Raw genomic sequence first — 20,138 nt, forward strand, 5'->3', positions numbered from 1 at the left:
GCAAAGAAAACACGTGAAAGAATGTATATACCAAACTCCAGTATAAGAACCTCAGGCAGAAATGAGCAGAAATGCCTTAAAGAATTTAACTTTTAAAATAGTTCTCAAAATTAGCCCTTTTAATGAAATTCTGTCGTGGTAAAACTGCTACCAAAGACATCCAGTTTGTAATACAGCCCTACTAAAAAGGATCGATTTGATCCTTTATTGCAAACTAGAATGCACTCAGTATTTGTTGGATGAATGTCTCTTAACAGCTTACTGTCAAGTCTGTTGGTCACCCTACTCTTCTGGGTTGCTGCTATCACAGTAGAAATTAACTGATAATGGCATTTCCATTATTGCTGCAAAAGTGGAAAAATTCTCATCTATTAAGCACTCCATTGATACAACCTGCTTAGGTTTCAGACTAGTTAAAATCCTTTTTGATTTAGATAGGTTAATTAACAGATGAATGGATTTCTAACCCATCAACAGGTATCGCATTATTTGAGTGAAAGTTGCTCAGTCATGTCCAAGTCTTTTCAACTCCGTGGACTATACAGTCCATGGAATTCTCCAGGCCAGAATACTGGAGTGGGTAGCCATTCCCTTTTCCAGGGGCTCTTCCCAACCCAGGGATCGAAGCCAGGTCTCCCACATTGCAGGTGTATTCTTTACCACCTGAGCTACCAGGGAAGCCAATTGCATTATGTAGACTTGTCCAAACATTAAAAAAGAAAGGTTATACTAAAAAATCAACTTAGGATGCAATTTAAAGAGAAAAATTTTATTGCAATATAAAACGCACTTATAAAATGTCCACAGAAGGCATGTAATTCTTCACTGCTATATAAATTTACTGGGAATACTTTATTCACTTTCTATTGTTATGACATCACCCAAAACATAAACAATGAGTTATACTCTATAACAAATGCATCACTGATTTTCAACAATCATTGGTTTAATAATTAAAGATTATATAATCACATCTATATTCTGGAATGTTCACTTGCATGTAGTGTAATAGAGTTTAAGAGTATAATTGCACATGGATGGTATAGAAAAACATTCACTACTAAATTATTTTATACCATATGACAGGTTAACATTCTTCCCGACTGAAAAGAAGAGCGTCAGCAGCTTGGTCTCTAGTCAACAGTTCCAGGATTCTCGATGCAGTAGTGTGTATGTGTTTGTGTCTGTGCACCCACCGAAAAACTTAACTCTTTCATAAAAAAGTGCAACATTACCGTACTTATTTTGCATGTTTAAATATGCAAATATGATTATTTGTAAACAAACAAAACCCCACACAAATACTCTTAATTCTAGGAAAAAAACAAAATCTGTCAACTCATAATTATTCTAACATGCTTTAGTTGAACACACATTGGATTTCTGAAAGGTGCATATATTACCTTAGATAATAAAGTGTAAAAATGACTTTCTTATTTCATACTATGAAATGTGCACGTCTGGTATTTCCTTTATGCAAGTTTAGATCAAGAAATTCTAAATCCTGGATCCCCACAATTCACTTAGAAAAGTCCTCAAAATTATGGCTCTTGCAGCAGGTTTATCAGATTACACATGATGAAGTGTTCTAGCTCCCTCTATTTCAAGTATTGAAGAAAATGAGGCTCAAAATCTCTGGAGGTTGTAACTAAAAATGTAAAGCTTTAAGAAACAGTTAAATGTGTTTTGAAATATGATATAAACTGAAACATATTCTTAATCTGTGTTAGGCTGATGAGTACCAGGACTTTAAAATAATTTTATTAAATCTGGACATTCATTCAAAAGTGATAAAGAACACAATTTGCCTATTAGTGTATGGTTTTAGACAAACCAATCGTGATGTTTAAAATGTTTTCAATATTGTTGACATCGGTTTTGTTTTCTTTCGAATATTAACTTGATATTCAACTAAACATAAATATTTTGCCTCACACTACATATAATGAAATGAATTACTTTTGAAATGGAAAAAATTTTATAGCACTAGAATGAGAATTTAATAAAGGTATTTAAACATGTCTTTCAACATCATCAGAAGTCCTATAGTATAGAAAATATCTAGTACCCTTAAGGCTTCAGAGTGAGCTGATCTTCTGCAACTTTAAAGCCATTTAAAAAACCAGAAAGTCAAATAGAAAAGACTGCTGCAATAAAGCACCGTCTAAACATTGCAGATATTATCCCACGGTCTGAGTGAGCACTGCTCTTCAGAGCAAGCAACTTTCCACTTTTTCCTAGGCACATGAAGTTTTCAGCTTAGAAAATAACCTAACCTGGTCCTTAACGTATTCATTAAGTGGAATGAATATTTTAAGGTCTTTCTCCCTTAAAAAAAAAAAAAAAAAAGATGTATCATCAAACAGTAATAAGACTTGTATCTTACTTTTGGACATTAGCCTTTTCTGGAATTGGCCCAACTGTATAAAATTTTAAGAATTATATGAAAACTGTGGAATAATCACTCTATGAAAACTGTGATGAAATTAAACATCATTATATTGAACTCTTTTCTAGATTTAACTCAGAAATCATAAGTCTTCTTTAACATTAATTTTATAAACATACAGAAGTGAAAAGTGCTAATTTTCAAAAAGTACAATTTTCCCCTCTACTCTGTATCAACATGGAATGATTTCAGTTCTCCTGTACTAAAAGCTGGACTCTTAAAAAACTAGTATTATAATAACTTTATTCAGTAGTAGCTTCAGTTTCAGCTGGACCCCTAATTATTCTTCGAATTCCTCTTTTTCCTGAAGGGCCTTTTGGTTTTGCAAAACTTTGTTTATGTGCATGCTGCTTGGGATGTACTTCTTCATAAAGGAAGTCTGCAGTCAACTCATCCCCATTGTCTATCTCGATCTGTAAGAGGTGAAATTAGCAAAGTGTGATGCAGTATGAAAAAACACAACATTCAAAACCTAATACAAACAACGTTTGCAGGTGTGAATGATCACAGATAAATACATAATACCCATTCCAGCAAGAAAGAACCTAGGACCATACGAAAATAGTTCACTTGACTCTTTTTTGGGGGGAGGAGGTGGGAGCTAAATAGAGTTGCTTGAATATATAATCCACTATATTTATTTTCTGTCTGGTTCTTTCTTCTCCATTTTAACTAATGTTTAAAAATAGTATAGTAGGAATCATCACTATATTCTTAAGTTGTTCTGCTTTAGTACACTATATATTTTCCAGAAACATTACTAATGGAGCCTTCATCACTTGGGTCACTTGAAATCACTCTGTTTCACAGGTTGGCAAACCGTGGCCTGCAGGACAAATCTTGTTCAAGTTAAGAGTGTGTTCTACATTTCTAAAGGGTTGTAAAAAACAAAATAATAAAACAAGAATATGTGAAAAAGACCATATGTGGTCTGGCAAAGCCTAAAATACTTACTATCTGGTCTTCTGGTAGAAAGAGTGAGCCAGCCCCTGCTATAGGTGATTCTTAAGAACTTTAAAAGCTCTTAGAATGCTCAGTATCTAAAACACTGGTAATTTGTAAGGACCTGTGTTTTAAGAGTTGAAGAGGTCAAGAATAAACCATATGTTTCCCCATGACTCACCTGCATTTAAGAAAACTTGAACTTAGTTCCCCAAATTTATGTTATGCCCATACTCTTCTTTCCCAACAACTGGAAAGATTCTCAACATCCCACGACTCAGTTATAAATGAAGACTGTGGTTTCTTACTAATAAAGTCTTGAGAAAATAAGAAACATGCAGCTTTAGTAGCACTGTCCAACAGAACTTTCTGCAATGTGGACTTATCCTCGAAATTCTGCACCAAATACAGTGCCATTGGCCACGTTAGCTAAAATGAGCACCTGAAATGTAGCTAGTGTTTTTAAGGAACTGAAATTTAAATTTCATTTAATTTTTATTTAAATAGCCACATGTACCTTGTGGCTAAACATTAGATCTACAGGGAGGCTGGGATCATAATAGATCATCCCCAAGCACTTAAGAGGATTTCCTAAGGATTCATGATGAGAACAAGGAAAAAAAAAAACACCTTTTTGTTTACAAATTACAGTACATCATGAATCACATGAAAAACAATAAAAATGTAATAAAAATTGAAGAATTTTAAATAGGTATTAAATATATCAATAAGATAAATTAGGTAAAATAAATTAGATAAATAATTAGGTAACTACCTTTCTAATGATGTCCATTTGTAGTTGTCTTTCTACAATCTCTAGCAGAGGGCTCTTGCAGCTAGAATACAGCATTCGTTCTCTTATACTGCATGTGTATCCAGGCATTGAATAAATAAAAACTGTAAATTAAAATAATAATAAATCCAATTAGCAGCATATCAATTAAAGCAAATACTAAATCTTGTAAAACTACAATTAAGCCCTCTGGCCAAGAAATAAGAAAGAATATAGTGATGAAATGCCAATCAGCAAACAAAAAGCAACATGTTAAAAAAAAAGTACCATATACCTATAGACTCCAAATAGTCTCCTTCATGAGAATGTTTATACAGAAAGAAATGATAACGTGCTGCATCTTTGGGAATCCTCTTTGGCAAATCTTTTAGTTCTGTATTTATTGTGTTGGCCAAAATTATGATTTCATTTTTTATATCTATTTCCTGTCAATAGAAACAAAATACTTATTAAAATAGATACACAGAAATTTAAAATTTATAATTAAAAAAACAAGGAGATAAGGAGAAAGTTACATAATTTCACTTTTTCCAGTGAATATATTTGCTTTTTTAAGTTTAAAAACAATGAATAAAAAATAAAGACTTAAAATCCATTAAAAACAAACCTTATATTAATACAAGCCAAAGGTACTGAAGAGAGAAGCCACGTCATAATAATCATATGTCTCTTACCAATTGTACATAGTTCAGCTGTCTGTTATTCAATTTTTCCAAAGCTTGAAAAGCTTCTTGAGAAATAGGAAATGCTACTCCTTGTAGTGTTTGATGCTTAGCGTCCACACTCACGTCAGTCTGTACCTAGTATGACAGATTCAATTTACTGATGAATTTTAGCATTAAGCAGTGTCAGATGGCAAAGAAAACCTAAACTCTACACAGTGAGTGCCATTCCACCCTTTTAATATAATTAATTCTGCCCATTTTAATATAATTAAAAGTAACACTTAAAACACCATGAACTTAGAAGGCAAATTGTTCACATTCATCTCAGGTTCTGCTAGCACTTTGTCAACATGCAGAGTGTATGCCACATTTTGATGAAAATGCCAAAAGTGAACATCTGAGTGAGTGTGCAATGTTAGCAGGACTTTGTTTATATGTTTGGTTTGGCACAACTGCCATGAGCTACACACAAGCTCTTTGAAGTATCTTCAGATTATACTTTTAATTATAATATTTTACTTGATAAAACTTATGAACACTGTGATATAAATACAATATGTATAGAACTTTGTTCCTCTAGACACAAAGTGCAACACAAACACCATGCAGAGTTGAAAGGAGTACAAACAATATACAAAGACACAACATAGCTCAACAAATTGTACTACTGCAGAAGTTCCAGACTTGAGAGCTTTCATTCCTAAGAACATGGGTGTGCATGTATTGGAAGAAGAGTACTTCAAGAAAGCTTTCAATGCACATATTTAAGACTTTTACACTCAATAAATGATATTTTAGTATAGGGTCTCATTTGCAGTACTGCAACAAAGTCAAAATTGAAAGTTTACTTAAAAAAAAATGAATGGAGATTCTACAGCATAAATGGCATTGGATAATGAAAACATTATAGAACATATGCAAATGCATACCCCAATAAGATCCTCTGGGTTCTGATTGCAAGGAATAAAACAAACTATCAAACTTGTTAAAAAAAGTCATGTAAAAGTCCATACTCTGATAACCTGAGTTAAAATAATAATGATAGATCCTTGCTATCAGGTCAATATAAATAATACTCATTTTCCAGACTGATTCTTATTAGTCTGTTACTCAGAGAAGTAAACAGTAGTTTCTGCTACTTGTTCTTTTCTGTAAAATTCCAGTAGAAATACAGTAGCTATTCTAAGTTAAAATTGCTGCAGTAAATACATTAGAAATGATAAACTATAATATGGATGAAATTTATTGACCCATGTGCTAAACAAGTACTCATATAACCATCTCCTACGTGTATATATATATATATATATATGCACACACCCATCCAGGCAGTGCCCATAGACAACTTACAGAGCCTCTAGAAATCCTAAACACACTGTAGCATATATGTTTTACTCTCTTTAGTCATTAGTATTCTCTGAAATAACAAAACAAACCTTCCTCAGGCAACCTTATTAGACATCATATACCTCACACTATGTAAGTAACATAAGCTTTTCCCACTTATTTAGAATTCAAAGTATGAAATTAAGAACAGCTGTACTTCTAACAGGATTACTCATCTAACCCATACATTATAAAGACAGGAGAAAGCTATTTATGAAACTGACATGAAGTTTAATATTTACTTCCAACTTTTTCCTAAAAACACACTGAACATGGTCTTGTCTCTAAATGGAACAGAATGTTAGCTATTCAACTTATTCTCCAGTTACCTCTTCATCTATTAATTAAAAATTACAATACTTTTAAGCACTTCAACTCTTGCAAGATTTCAAAATGGTAACATACCTCATTAATTTTAATCTGTCTTAATTCTTCTTCAGCTGCAGTCAGTGGGGCAGGAGAAGACTGTGACAGCAAATATTTTTTATACCCATGTAATGATACATCTTCCTGTAAGCACAGAAATTGACTGTTACTAGTTGTGAGGCTACTTTGCTGCTGCTAAGTCACTACAGTCGTGTCGGCCTCTGTGCAACCCCATAGACGGCAGCCTAACCAGGCTCTCCCGTCCCTGGGATTCTCCAGGCAAGAACACTGGAGTGGGTTGCCATTTCCTTCTCCAATGCATGGAAGTGAAAAGTGAAAGTGAAGTCGCTGAGTTGTGTCCGACTCTTAGTGACCCCATGGACTGCAGCCCACCAGGCTCCTCCATCCATGGGATTTTCCAGGCAAGAGTACTAGAGTGGGGTGCCATTGCCTTCTCCGGTGAGGCTACTTTAGGAAAAACAAAATTATTAATTTAACAAAAAATATTTTAATTGAAAATAAATGGTAACAAGAATCTTACTACTTTTCTATTTTTAAAAATATTCTATTCTACAGTTTTCAAAAAGTTTTAAGGAGAGTAGCTATGCTTCATTTCCTAAAGCTTTATAATTACTACTCTTTTGAATGAGTGTGGTGGTGGTAATGCCAGACACATGATGAACCTGATCATGCTTCAAGTCTACAGGACAATTACTACTAACCTTCTGGGGAAGCCTTCCCCATAATTATTTAATAATCAACATCCTCAGATTATGAATTCTGTACTATAATTATTTATAGAAAATAATTATAGTTCTTATTTTATATAATTATTTATAGAAAATAATTATAGTTCTTATTTAAAAGAAAAATTACTCCAAATAAATTTACTTCTCATCAACATTTTGTGGTTTTAAGACTGAAACTAGAATTGAGAAACCAAACCACTTCACAACTAGTGTGAACAAGCAAAGCATTCCCAGCTAGTCTTGTGCTCTACCCATCAGAATGTAATACTCACTGAATCACAATAAAAGCTCTGAATAACAAAACAAAAAATCTGTTCAAAAAATACAGTGTGATTTTCTGAATGTGGGGGTATATGTACAAATACATGTATTTACCATACAAATTCTATAATGAAGTAAATTCTTAATCATAACATACATATTAATCAACAATTACCCCAATCATCAATTTACCTCTCAATATTCCAGTTTAAATAATATATTTATTGCTTCCATATTATGAGTATTAATGTTCAAAATACCTAAAAACTACTGTTTCTTTTAAGTAGTTTAACTACTGTTTCTTTTAATAGGCTCATTTTTCTGAGCCTATTAACTCGTCCTTAAAATGAAAAGATTGAACTAAATGAGGGGTTGAACTAAATTATCTCGAAGAGAGATTCTAGCATTTGAAAACTGAGATGTCAACATATTTTAAAAGGGTGAGTATTGTATGTTTCAGTTAATATGGATATCATATGAAACGTTTTCTCTTATTTTTATGTTTACAGATTTACCAATCAGAATTCACATTAATTACCCCATTACCTAGAAGTTCTTTAAGCATTTTAACTGCAACACATAGACTCCATATAAAATATAAGTTTTGTACCTTTACTGTTCCAAACATTTCGTCTTTAATGTGGCCACCTCCAAACTCCTTTTTCAGAGTTGCTCTTGTTGCTGCATACAACATTTTCTGACGAACCTAGCAATTGTGAAAGTTTACTTGTAAGTTTACAGGTGAAAACTATCATTACAAAAATAGCATTTAATGAATGTTTTAAAACCGTCAAGCACATTAAAAATAAACTGTGACAAAGTCCATCAAGTGTTAACATGCTAAAATGTGTGGATACAGACAGGCATCATAACACTGGCATCTAAAACATCAACAGCTACTAAGGTAGATCTCAACTTATAAGCCATTTCTCAAAAAGTAGAAAAAGCTAAATTTTAAAAAATTCTTCATTTTTTCAAAGTATAAAATGAGTTCAATAATTAAAAGAAGCTACTTAAAACATTACTTTAAAGTCATTGAGATAAAGTAATCTTGATAGTGACATTCTACTCAAAGCAAGTCTCGGTGAGATATTACTAATTAAAAATCAAATATTCATGGCATAACTATGGCATAAAACATTCTATGAGGGACAAAGATGAAAAGAATTACACAATATACTATTATTAAGGAGTCTGATATTTATAGCATCTACAGGGAACTACTAAAGATAACTGCCAAAATAGAAAGCATTTCATAATTCTGCACTGTCAAATTCAGTATTTCTTTCAAACAAGATATATAGAGTTAAAGGAGGGGATGACTTTTGAGAATGATATCTACAAAACTTTAAAATTATTATTTTTCTATAAGAAGAAAGAATTAAGTCTTTAAAATATTGGACTGTATCCATATATTAATTTTTTTGTTCTAACACTTAAGGGCTTCCCTCATAGCTCAGTTGGTAAAGAATCTGTCTGCAATGCAGGAGACCCAGGTTCAATCCCTGGGTCGGGAAGATCCCCTGGAGAAGGAAATGGCAAACCACTCCAGTAGTCTTGCCTAGAGAATCCCATAGACAGAGGAGCCTGGCCGGCTACAGTCAACGGGTCGCAAGAGTCCAAGAGTCGGACATGACTTAGTGACTAAACCACCATCACTCAACTTTCCTAAAAGAAATACTTATCTGTATGTATGCTCATCACCTGAATAGTAGCTATTAAGAATATTTCATATAATGCTCAGTTAGTTCTGTAAAAATTATTTGTTATTATGCTCAGAGCAAAATAGCAACCTTTATTTTTCAGAGAGGTCCAGAAAGTCATTTATAATAGCCACAAATTTTTAAATTTAAAACCAATAATAATTCTTCTGATTTCAATCAAGGTCAAGATTTCTGAATCTCAGTAAATTATCCTTGGTTCTACATTACCAATCCAAGGACTTTTTTCCATCATCATTCCCTTTTATGAGAAAGACTATTGCTTCCTAACTTTTTCTTGGCCTAGGAATATTTCAGAAAAAAATTTTCTAGCTTTTAATGTGAAAGTGAAAGTGAAGTCACTCAGTCGTCTCCAACTCTTTAGACTCCTAGGACTATAGCCAACCAGGCTCCTCCGTCCATGGGATTTTCCAGGCAAGAATAATGGAGTGGGTTGCCATTTCCCTCTCCATTTAATGTTAAACATGTTACCAAAAATTACTTACATGAGAATGATCAGGAGACCACGCAATGAATATCCATTCATATCCCTGGGCATTCTGAGAATCTAACCTGAATAATACATAGCACGGTTGTTTGTCCTCCAACAGGGGTAAAACAAAGGAATCATAATCCTGATCCCAGGAATCTGAAGGCTTCCTACACGACCCAATCACAAGTTTCTCTGTGAAGAACAATTTTTAAGACACATAAATGGTTTGAAATACCAAATGGTAGAATAATGAAGAATAGAAGAATAAATTAATATGTAATTATTAATTGGTCTATTCACATCAATATATGAAAAGGACCTTGGCTGTAACAATACAATATATAGGAGTATATAATAAAATATTAGTATATACAAAAATATAATATAAAGTAGTATTAAAAAGTAAAAATTATGACCAGCATAGGTAAAATAATGTTATGAAAAAAACAAGAAAGGTACAGACAAAAATGATTATAAATAGCTGAGTTGGATGGTTGAAGAAAGGGTAGTTATAGTCTATTTTCCAAATGTTTGTTATAAAGTATCAACAAAATGTATTTAACTAAGCTTCCTACCACTCAAAGGTGTGATTTCTGAAATTAACATTGAATTGCACAGTTAAGAAATACTAAATAAAAACAGGTTTAGTTCCTACTTGGCCACAGTACTACAAATTTAAAAATCTGTCCACAAGCATAAATTGGTACAGTCACCTTGAGACATTATTGGGAGAATCAAGACTGTATTCTGCATAGAGAATCTCTTGCACATATATACAAAGGTATTCACTGCAGCACTATAAAATAACAGTGGAAACTGAAAATAGCCCACATGTTCATCAGTAAGAGAAGGGACATAAAATATGTGGCAGTCATATGATAAAATTCTATTCATATTTAAAAAGAATTAATGAGCCTCTATCAAAACTAATTATAAAAATAATATTTACAGAAAAGGAATGATGCAGAAAAAGACATCAGTTCATATGAACTTAAAAACTCAAAAACAGCACTATATGTTATTTAGGGATTGCACATACAAAAAAAGTTCCTAATATAGCTTCCTCAGGAGAAGGTCGGAAAGTACAGTTGTTTAAACATCAAATTACAAAGGGTTTGAAGCAAATTGATAAAATGTTAGCAGTTATTAATTTAAGAAGGATGGAAGTATTTGTCATTTATTCTTCATAATTTCCTTATTTAAAATTTTTTCTCAAAACAAAAAACCAGAGAAGTGACAGACAAAATATTGTCATTTTTCTGTTGTAGAGATGTGAGTTATATCAACTTTTCCATTTTACTTACTTGACTAAGTCAATTAGAAAGTGATAACACTTAAAATTTTAGTTCAATAGTTCTAAAACAGACTACTTTACAGTATATGTTTATTCTCATTGAGTGTGTTAACATATGCAGAACTGCATATTTTTCAAACTATTTTAACATATAAGAGAAACTGGAAACCAAATTAGATTTACTTCCAGTTTATGAAAGAACAAGGTATTTTTCCAAAGCAAAATACTTCAAGGTAATTAAGAAATTAGGCCAATGGGATGTTTTAACATATTCATTTGAGATTAAGTAATTATAATTTAATTACTCATACTCAAACCAGGCAAATTAAAAGACTCTCCCACCCAATTAATTTCCCTGCTTTCAGCTTTATTTTGAAAGGATCAATTTACACTTTGTTATATTCTCAGAACTTTTTCCCATAACAAGAAAAGGGAATCATTTCTGCAGCAAACATTACAATCAAGTTGAGAAAACAGGCAGTTTAAAACCCTTTCTTTCTACTTCAAACTAACTTTATTGAAAAATAATTCACAAATAACTGTTTATTTTTCAGATAATTGCCTGTTACTGATTTTCATTCCAGAGATGCAAGCACTGACATTAGATACAGATTGCAATACAGAAATTGAGACACAAAAAAGTGAGAGGAATATGTCACACCAAAACCAACATCTTTTTGTTTCCCTGATAGTCAACTAGAGAATTCAGAAGGTAAGCAGGGGCCTTCAGGAAATGCCCAAAATATAGAGGATCCAGGTTAACTGAAGGCAAGCTCTGAACCTGCTTCACATTTATTAATAGTCCAAATCACTGAGAATGACTTAGCTTCAAAACATAACACCCAATAATTCAAGAACAAAAAAGGTTTAACTAACCATTTTCAATAGATATCTTCAGAAGTCTGTATTTTCCATTTCTTGCTCTGGCAAAGATATCTTTAACGTCTTCACTTGCTGTGCAAAAAGATACCGAAAAGTAATATTTATGCATTAATACTTTCTAATGCTACAATAATAATGCTAATTGAATAAGGAAAACATGAAATATAATACAAAGAAAAAATCTTGAGTATGCAATATTTTCTTATTAACAGTAATTTAAATTATAAAACTTAAAAGGTATACCAGACACTGAACACGGCTTTTGTTGTTGCTGTTGTTGTTCAGTCGCTAAGTCATGCATGTCCAACTCTTCTGCGATCCCCTAATCCGTAGCCCGCCAGGCACCATACCAGAGTGGGTTGCCATTCCCTTCTCCAGGGGATCTTCCCCATCCAGGGATCAAACCTACATCTCTTGCACTGGCAGGTCGGTTCTTTACCACTGAGCCACCAGCGAAGCCCCATATTCAGCTAAGAAACATAAGTATGTTTTAAAAGTGTATTAATTCTAACCTGTTCTAGCTATGTTAGAATTGGGAATGAATATATTAAAGTTTCTCAAACCCAATAATGAACAAATTACAAATCTGAGAAATACCTTTACTGATTGTTTGAAAATGCTGAAAATCTGCTTTCATTCTCTTCTGGTCCAATTTCAAGTTTATGATAAATAAAAACACCCTCTTCATCAATTCATTTTCTACATTTTCATGTTTAAAGATGACAATAAACATCAAATGCCCTATCCTGATTGAAGTCAATAAAATTCCTTCAAGTTTATACTTGTGATCACACTTTTCTGACTCGTATTTCTCAAAAAGCTGGAGTAATCTCACTGAGCAAATGTATACTTAATAACCTCTCCCTTGTGCTATTAAAACTTCAGTTTCGTTCTGATTTTGTTCTTGGGGTGTATACTGACAGCAAGAACCACTTTTAATAGTGCTTGCTATTAGACTCAAGCATCAAAGTCAGTAATTAGATATCCATGCATCAAAACTAACGCAAATAAAAGAGTGCTTTTAGATTCGAGACTACTTTGCTTTTCTTTGTGTGTGCAGGAGGAGGTATGGGTGGTGTCAAAGACTTACGAACAAAACACAATTAGATGTTCATCTGGGGAAAAGATTCGTTGTCTATCAACAGGAAGATCTTGTGTTTACACTAGAACTCGTTAAGTGATCGCGAGTAACCCCGGGACATATTATTTGATTCTGATGAGGTGAGAGCTTTCAAACTGCCCATTCGCAAGCCAGGAAATAACACAGGTCAATTAAAATTGCACATTCAACTGCCTGAATGGGATAATTATACGATGCCACACAGATCAGACTTTTCAGTTCCCTGAGGAGTACCTAAGAACGACCAAGACACCTCCTACTTAGGATATATACAACGGTGCTGATGTTCCCATTTTTGGAAGAAAGCGCGGAAGAGTTTGGGAAGCATTCTTAGTAGAAATGAAAAAGATTCCCGCATCTTTCTTTTTTATAATTCAAATCATGTAACAACTCTTCCGGATCGTGAAAAAGAAAATTCGCCTGTCTCTCGACAATAAAGGGACCCCAGTCACCTTCACGGCTCCAGGTCTTCCCAACCCGTAAAGTTGGGTTAAGGTCGGCTGCGGCTGCAGGCACGCCCCCTTCACCCCGGCTGCCGCCAGACCCACTTCCTTCGCTCCGGCGAATTTCGGGTCCGTCCGCAACGTGGCGGCGGCCGGGCCCGGGCAGGGACGGAGGCAGGCCGAGAGCGCCCGGGACAAGGGAGCGCAGAGAGACTCAGAGGCCCGGCTCGCCCCGACACAGATTCCCAGTGCTTCGGGCCCGACTACGGCCCCGCCCGGCCTGCCTGGGGCCTTCGGGGAGCCCCTTCCCCAAGGGCAGCGCCGGCGCCGTTACCTTGGATGCCGGTCTGGTGGGACATGGCGGCGGCCGCGGGCTCCCGGCTCCAGCGCTGAGTGCAGCGAGCGGCCCCGGCCGGCGGCTCCAGGAAGTGGCCGCTCCTCCGCCGGCCCCGGCGCGTCATCGGCCTGCGACCCACCGCCGCCCCGCCCCGCTAGGCCCCCGGCGTCCTTGCGCGCCCCCGGCGCTCCCGCCGCCTCCGGTCACCCGGACCGTCTCCCAGCTGCGGGACTGCAGGTCCACACCTTCGGCCCTCAACTCCAGCTGCTCCAGCTTTCTGCCGAGGGTCACTGTCCCCGGTGTTTGCCGCCGCTTCTCCGGCTCCACCACCGTGAAGCACCACAGGGCTGGCAAGATAGCTTTCCTTTCTGGGGTCTGCCCTGCCAGCGCCTTTCACTGGTTCAGCAAAAGGATGCTCAAAAACGGAAACGAACGTTTTACTGAAAAGTTTTCAGCTTTAAAAAGATGTGCAAGATATCCTTCTTGGTTTACTCTTCTGCTGTGTGTACAATTTAATGTAAAGGGTCCCGCACCTCCCGATTTTTAAAAAAGAATTAATAGGCAGTTTCCCATCAAAATTTGAAAGGCTTTTAAATTAATTTCAGACTTACCTTTTTTTCTTTAGTTGGGCCCATTTAGAGATAAGGTTTTCCTTTCTGTTCATTCCAAAAAGAAACAGCCACTGAAAGTAAAAAGATTAGCTGACTTGAGTACTCCTCTGTGGTCAGTTCCATCATTCAAGATTCATTTGTGAGGATAAAGTTGTAGCATATTATTAAAAACTATTTTCCATTCTGTGCTTTTATGAATATGTGTTTCCATGTCTAAGTATAATTTATTTTTTAAATTTCTGGCTGCACGGGGTCTTTGTTGCTGCCCATGGGCTTTCTCTAGCTGTGGGGGGCGGAGCCTGCGCGTAGCTTAGTTGGGGTGCACAGACTTATTGTGGTGGCTTCTTTTGCTGCGAAGCACAGGCTTTAAGGCGCATGGGCTTCAGAAGTTGCAGCATGCATGCTCTAGGGTGCTCAGGCTCCAGTAGTTGTGGCTCGTGGGCTCTAGAGTGTGAGCTCAGTAGTTGTGGTGTGCAAGCTTGTGGTGTGCAAGCTATGGGCACACAGCATGTGGAACCTTCTTGGACAGGGATCGAACCCCTTTCACCAGCATTGGCAGGCAGATTCTTCTCCACTGTACCACCAGGGAAATCCCTCTAAGGATAATCTTGGTGGTTATTTTTGTACTACTTTTCTAGGACTCCTGGATTATAATTTTCTAGGTAGAAAGCTAGGTGTTTTGTTTTTAGGGCCTTGAACTGACAAGTATAAAAATGTACAATCTGATTATCAACAAATACTTTGTACAGACCGATAATACAAGGTCAAGTTAACAAAATCACTTTTGAAATGTGACATTTTTAATTAGCCGGTAGGTAATTGCTTTTCTTAATGGGGTTCACAGCAAAATAGATTGCTGTTTTCTGTTCCTTGTTTTTTAGGCTCTTATTTCTCAAACACATCTTCATATTTTATAACCAAAATTTAATCTGAGCTTTATAACTTGTTTGGATTTAAAAAACGTAAGGAGGAGTTCCATTCTAACCAAATTCTTCCTGACACGACAGTTCACCCTGATTTACCAGTTTTCATAGCATTGTTGAGCACAGAGAGTGCCTCTGCAATTTGTTGACTGACTCATGTTCTGGTGAGTAGGGAAAATTGCTTAAGGAGGTTGACATTACTCAAATGTACAGATGAGAAAAATTAATTTTCCCATATTGATCCTTAGAAAAGATCCCTGTATGTTCAACCCTGAAGAGGAAGAAAGTCCAGGTAGGTTGGATAAGACCACCACAGCATCTGCCAGATAATGCTTTTTTTTCTGCCAGTATAGTAGTTTGAGTTAAAACTGCAAGGGACTTTTCTGCATTGTTTATGAAACAACAAAATTCCTGTAGCAAAACAGGAAATCTGAGGAGGGAAGATGTTTGTTAAGATGTGAACAGCATGGCCAAAATGTTTTTTTTTTTTTTAAACTGTCCATCAGCATTTCTACATGTAGTCAGATAATTTCCTTAGCAAATGGATTCTTGATGCCTTCATCGGATGTTTTATGAAAATGTTTCTGGTCAATATTGACAGTACACTTAAATTTCATAATTTATTATGTCTGCTGTTCATTTCAGGTTAGGTTATTGTATTAACTTTAGAGAAATGGTTTATTGAGTACGTAGACTCAATAGTGGTTCTTGTATTTTACCTATTTAAGAGACTAGATTATGATAGAAATCTTGTTTGTTTGGTTAATCTCTCTTGCTTGCATCTTTAATGTGATACCAATTACATGACTTCACACCTTATCTTTTTTAAAAAATTGTGATAAAATACACATACTATTTCCCATCTTAATGATTTTTAAATGTTCAATTCAGTCATGTTAAATACAATCGCCTGTTATGCAACCAATCACCAAAATTCTTTGCCTGTTGCAAAATTAAAACTTTATATCAACATTAAATAACTTTCCATTCCAACTCAACCTCTAGGCCCTGGCTAATTCATTCTGTGTCTGTCCCTATGAGTTTGACTATTCTTAGTACCTCATATAATTGGAATCACACAGTAGCTATCTTTTTGTGATTGGCGTATTTCACTTACCAAACTGTCCTCAAGTTTCATCCATGTATAGCATGTAGAATTCCTTCCTTTTAAAGGCTAGATAATATTTTAGTGTATGTATTATACCATGTTTTGTTTATCCATTCATCCATCATGTCTTTCTTCTTGTTAGCAAAATCAACTGTATTATTCTCAGATATTTTAATCAGTTTCCTATAGCTACTAAAAGGAGTACTTCAAGGCTGTATATTGTCACCCTGCTTATTTAACTTATATGCAGAGTACATCATGAGAAATGCTGGACTGGAAGAAACACAAGCTGGAATCAAGATTGACGGGAGAAATATCAATAACCTCAGATATGCAGATGACAGCACCCTTATGGCAGAAAGTGAAGAGGAACTAAAAAGCCTCTTGATGAAAGTGAAAGTGGAGAGTGAAAAAGTTGGCTTAAAGCTCAACATTCAGAAAACGAAGATCATGGCATCTGGTCCCATCACTTCATGGAAAATAGATGGGGAAACAGTGGAAACAGTGTCAGACTTTATTTTTTGGGGCTCCAAAATCACTACAGATGGTGACTGCAGCCATGAAATTAAAAGACGCTTACTCCTTGGAAGGAAAGTTATGACCAACCTAGATAGCATATTCAAAAGCAGAGACATTACTTTGCCAACAAAGGTTCGTCTAGTCAAGGCTATGGTTTTTCCTGTAGTCATGTATGGATGTGAGAGTTGGACTGTGAAGAAGGCTGAGTGCGGAAGAATTGATGCTTTTGAACTGTGGTGTTGGAGAAGACTCTTGAGAGTCCCTTGGACTGCAAGGAGATCCAACCAGTCCATTCTGAAGGAGATCAGCCCTGAGATTTCTTTGGAAGGAATGATGCTGAAGCTGAAACTCCAGTACTTTGGCCACCTCATGCGAAGAGTTGACTCATTGGAAAAGAATCTGATGCTGGGAGGGAATGGGGGCAGGAGGAGAAGGGGACGACAGAGGATGAGATGGCTGGATGGCATCACTGACTTGATGGATGTGAGTCTGGGTGAACTCCGGGAGTTGGTGATGGACAGGGAGGCCTGGCGTGCTGCGATTCATGTGGTCACAAAGAGTCAGACACGACTGAGCGACTGAACTGAACAAATTAGCACAAAGTAGACTGCCTTACACAACAGAAATTTATTCTGTCACAGTTTTAAAGGCCAGAAGTCCAAAATCATAGCTGCCATCCCTCTTGAGACTCTAGGGGAGAATCTTTCCTTACTTTCTCCAGCTTCTGGTGGCTGGTAGCATTTCTTGATTTGTGGCCCCATCACTCTAATCTCTGGAGAAGGCAATGGTACCCCACTCCAGTACTCTTGCCTGGAAAATCCTATGGATGAAGGAGCCTGGTGGGCTGCAGTCCATGGAGTTGCAAAGAGTCGGACACGACTGAGCGACTTCACTTTCACTTTTCACTTTCATGCATTGGAGAAGGAAATGGCAACCCACTCCAGTGTTCTTGCCTGGAGAATCCCAGAGATGGGGGAGCCTAGTGGACTACCGTCTCTGGGGTCGCACAGAGTCGGACACGACTGAAGCGATTTAGCAGCAGCAGCAGCACTCTAATCTCTGCCTCTGTGGTCACATTGCTTTCCTCCTCGTCTGGGGTATCAAATCTTCCTCTGCCTTACTTTCATAAGGACACCTGCCATTGGATTTAAGACCCACTCAGATAATCCATGGAGAAGGCAATGGCACCCGACTCCAGTACTCTTGCCTGGAAAATCCCATGGATGGAGGAGCGTGGTGGGCTACAGTCCATGGGGTCGAGAAGAGTCGGACACGACTGAGCGACTTCACTTTCACTTTTCACTTTCATGCATTGCAGAAGGAAATGGCAACCCACTCCAGTGTTCTTGCCTGGAGAATCCCAGGGACGGGAGAGCCTGGTGGGCTGCCGTCTGTGGGGTCGCACAGAGTCGGACAGGACTGAAGCTACTTAGCAGCAGCAGCAACAGTAGCAGCAGATAATCGAGGATAATTTCATTTCAATAAACTTAATTGCATCTGCAAAGATCCCTTTTCTAAATAAAGTAACGTTCACAGGTTCCAAAATTAGGATGTAGACATATATTTTGGAGTGTCCACTATAAATGCTTGAGGCTTCTGATACTCTTGATGATTGCTTCTTCTTGATATACTCCTTTTTCTTTTTGACACTGCACTTAACTGATCTTCTTAACTTGGGTGGACCACAGTATCCATAGTATTATTGTCATACTTCAGCCTGGATGTTACTGTAAGGATATTGTGGGGATGAGATTAACATTTAAGAAGGTAGACTTTGATAAAACTGATAGTATTCCATAATGTGGATGAGCCTCATGCAATAAGTTGAAGACATTATTAGAACAAATACTAAACTCTAGAACAAGAAGAAATTCTGCAATCTAACTGCCTTTGGATTTATATGGAAACTTCCCCCTGAATCTCCAGTCTGTGGGATTACCTCATCAGAAATTTTGATACTCGTCAAGTCTCCACCATTGCCTAAGCCATTGGCTTAAGATAAATATCTCCTTTCATGTATACATACATCCTGTTGATTCTGTTTCTCTGGAGAACCCTAATACCCTTTAACTCCTCTGTCGTCTTTACCTCATTTGTCAATATTTGTGAAAAATGAATTAATTATATCTTCATCAAGATAGCCCTACTCTAGACTTCAGTATTTCTCAGTGTGATATCATCACTTAAAAGCAGGTTCTTCTAACCTGCCACACAGCTGCCTCCAGACCTAGGAGACCTTGCTTATAATAACCACGTGGCAGGTATCCCATACAAAATTAACATAGTTGTTATTTAGTCACTAAGTCATGTCCGACTCTTGTGACCCCATGAACTGGAGCCTCCCGGGCTCCTCTGTCCATGGAATTTCTCAGGCAAGCATACTGGAGTGGGTAGCCATTTCCTGCTCCAGGGGATCTTCCTGACCCAGGGACTAAACCCAGGTCTCCTGCATTGTAGGCAGATTCTTTACCAACTGAACCATCAGGGAATCCCTCACTTGTATATCTATCAACTTGTCAATTATTTTCCAATTCTTACGGACTCAGCTGGTTTTGCTTCTGAAAGCAGAATCCATTTTTAGGTTCCCTTTTTGTTTGTTTGGATTCCTTTGTTTTGTGTCTTGTTGCTCTACTCTTCTTACCTTGCTTTATTTTCTATATCGGCCCTACATGAACAAGTCCACATTCAATTGTCAAGTTCATTTCCTGAAGTGCTTTTCTAACTGGTCAGTCTCCTACATGCTGATTTTCATTGGCTCCCACTGCCTACAGAACATGGTCCAAACTCCTCATCTTGGCACCCAAGGCTCTCTGCAGTATCTTTCCTAACAGTGGCCTATGGCCCACATTACATGTTGTCTTCTGCTGTTTTACTAATCTGGAAGACAACCCCTCACTCTCTAGCTATATGCCCAGTTTCCACTGTCTCTACCTTTTAATAGTTAACCCACCCTTTGGAGTCCTATCAACTTCCAAGAAGCCGTTTTTCAATCTCTAATATATAAGAAGTCTTATGTCTTCAAATACCTTTAGCATTTCATGTGTCTGTTCTAGCACCTCTCTTACTCTTTCCTGTAGTCAAAGATGCATGTGAACTG

General features: G+C 36.7%; 1 protein-coding gene across 2 annotated transcripts; it reads right to left on the reverse strand.

Annotated features, from left to right (window-relative positions):
• Positions 1-748: 748 nt before the first annotated feature.
• On the reverse strand, positions 749-14,103 carry TWF1 (twinfilin actin binding protein 1). 2 transcript variants are annotated; one of them, XM_027542634.1, is made up of 10 exons: positions 13,878-13,984; positions 11,975-12,052; positions 9,818-9,996; positions 8,222-8,317; positions 6,641-6,745; positions 5,779-5,799; positions 4,859-4,984; positions 4,459-4,609; positions 4,167-4,288; positions 749-2,862 (listed from the first exon to the last, which is right to left on the reverse strand). In XM_027542634.1, exons 1-10 carry the CDS (start codon positions 13,900-13,902, stop codon positions 2,692-2,694), a joined length of 1,074 nt encoding a protein of 357 aa, XP_027398435.1. In that variant the 5' UTR covers positions 13,903-13,984; the 3' UTR covers positions 749-2,691. The 2 variants fall into 2 exon arrangements, with proteins under 2 accessions (XP_027398435.1, XP_027398434.1); XM_027542633.1 differs by lacking the exon at positions 5,779-5,799 and having other exon boundaries at positions 13,878-14,103.
• Positions 14,104-20,138: the final 6,035 nt, after the last annotated feature.

This window comes from Bos indicus x Bos taurus, chromosome 5, assembly GCF_003369695.1.
Source record: "Bos indicus x Bos taurus breed Angus x Brahman F1 hybrid chromosome 5, Bos_hybrid_MaternalHap_v2.0, whole genome shotgun sequence".
NCBI classification, from domain to species: Eukaryota; Metazoa; Chordata; class Mammalia; order Artiodactyla; family Bovidae; genus Bos; species Bos indicus x Bos taurus.

Coding starts and splice junctions, on each gene's coding strand:
- TWF1 (XM_027542633.1), bottom strand. CDS start 14,004: ATGACGCGCCGGGGCCGGCGGAGGAGCGGCCACTTCCTGGAGCCGCCG. Junction 12,053..13,877: donor CCACCAGACCGGCATCCAAG/GTAACGGCGCCG, acceptor CTTTTTGCACAG/CAAGTGAAGACGTTAAAGAT. Junction 6,746..8,221: donor AAATGTTTGGAACAGTAAAG/GTACAAAACTTA, acceptor CTGTGCTTACAG/GAAGATGTATCATTACATGG.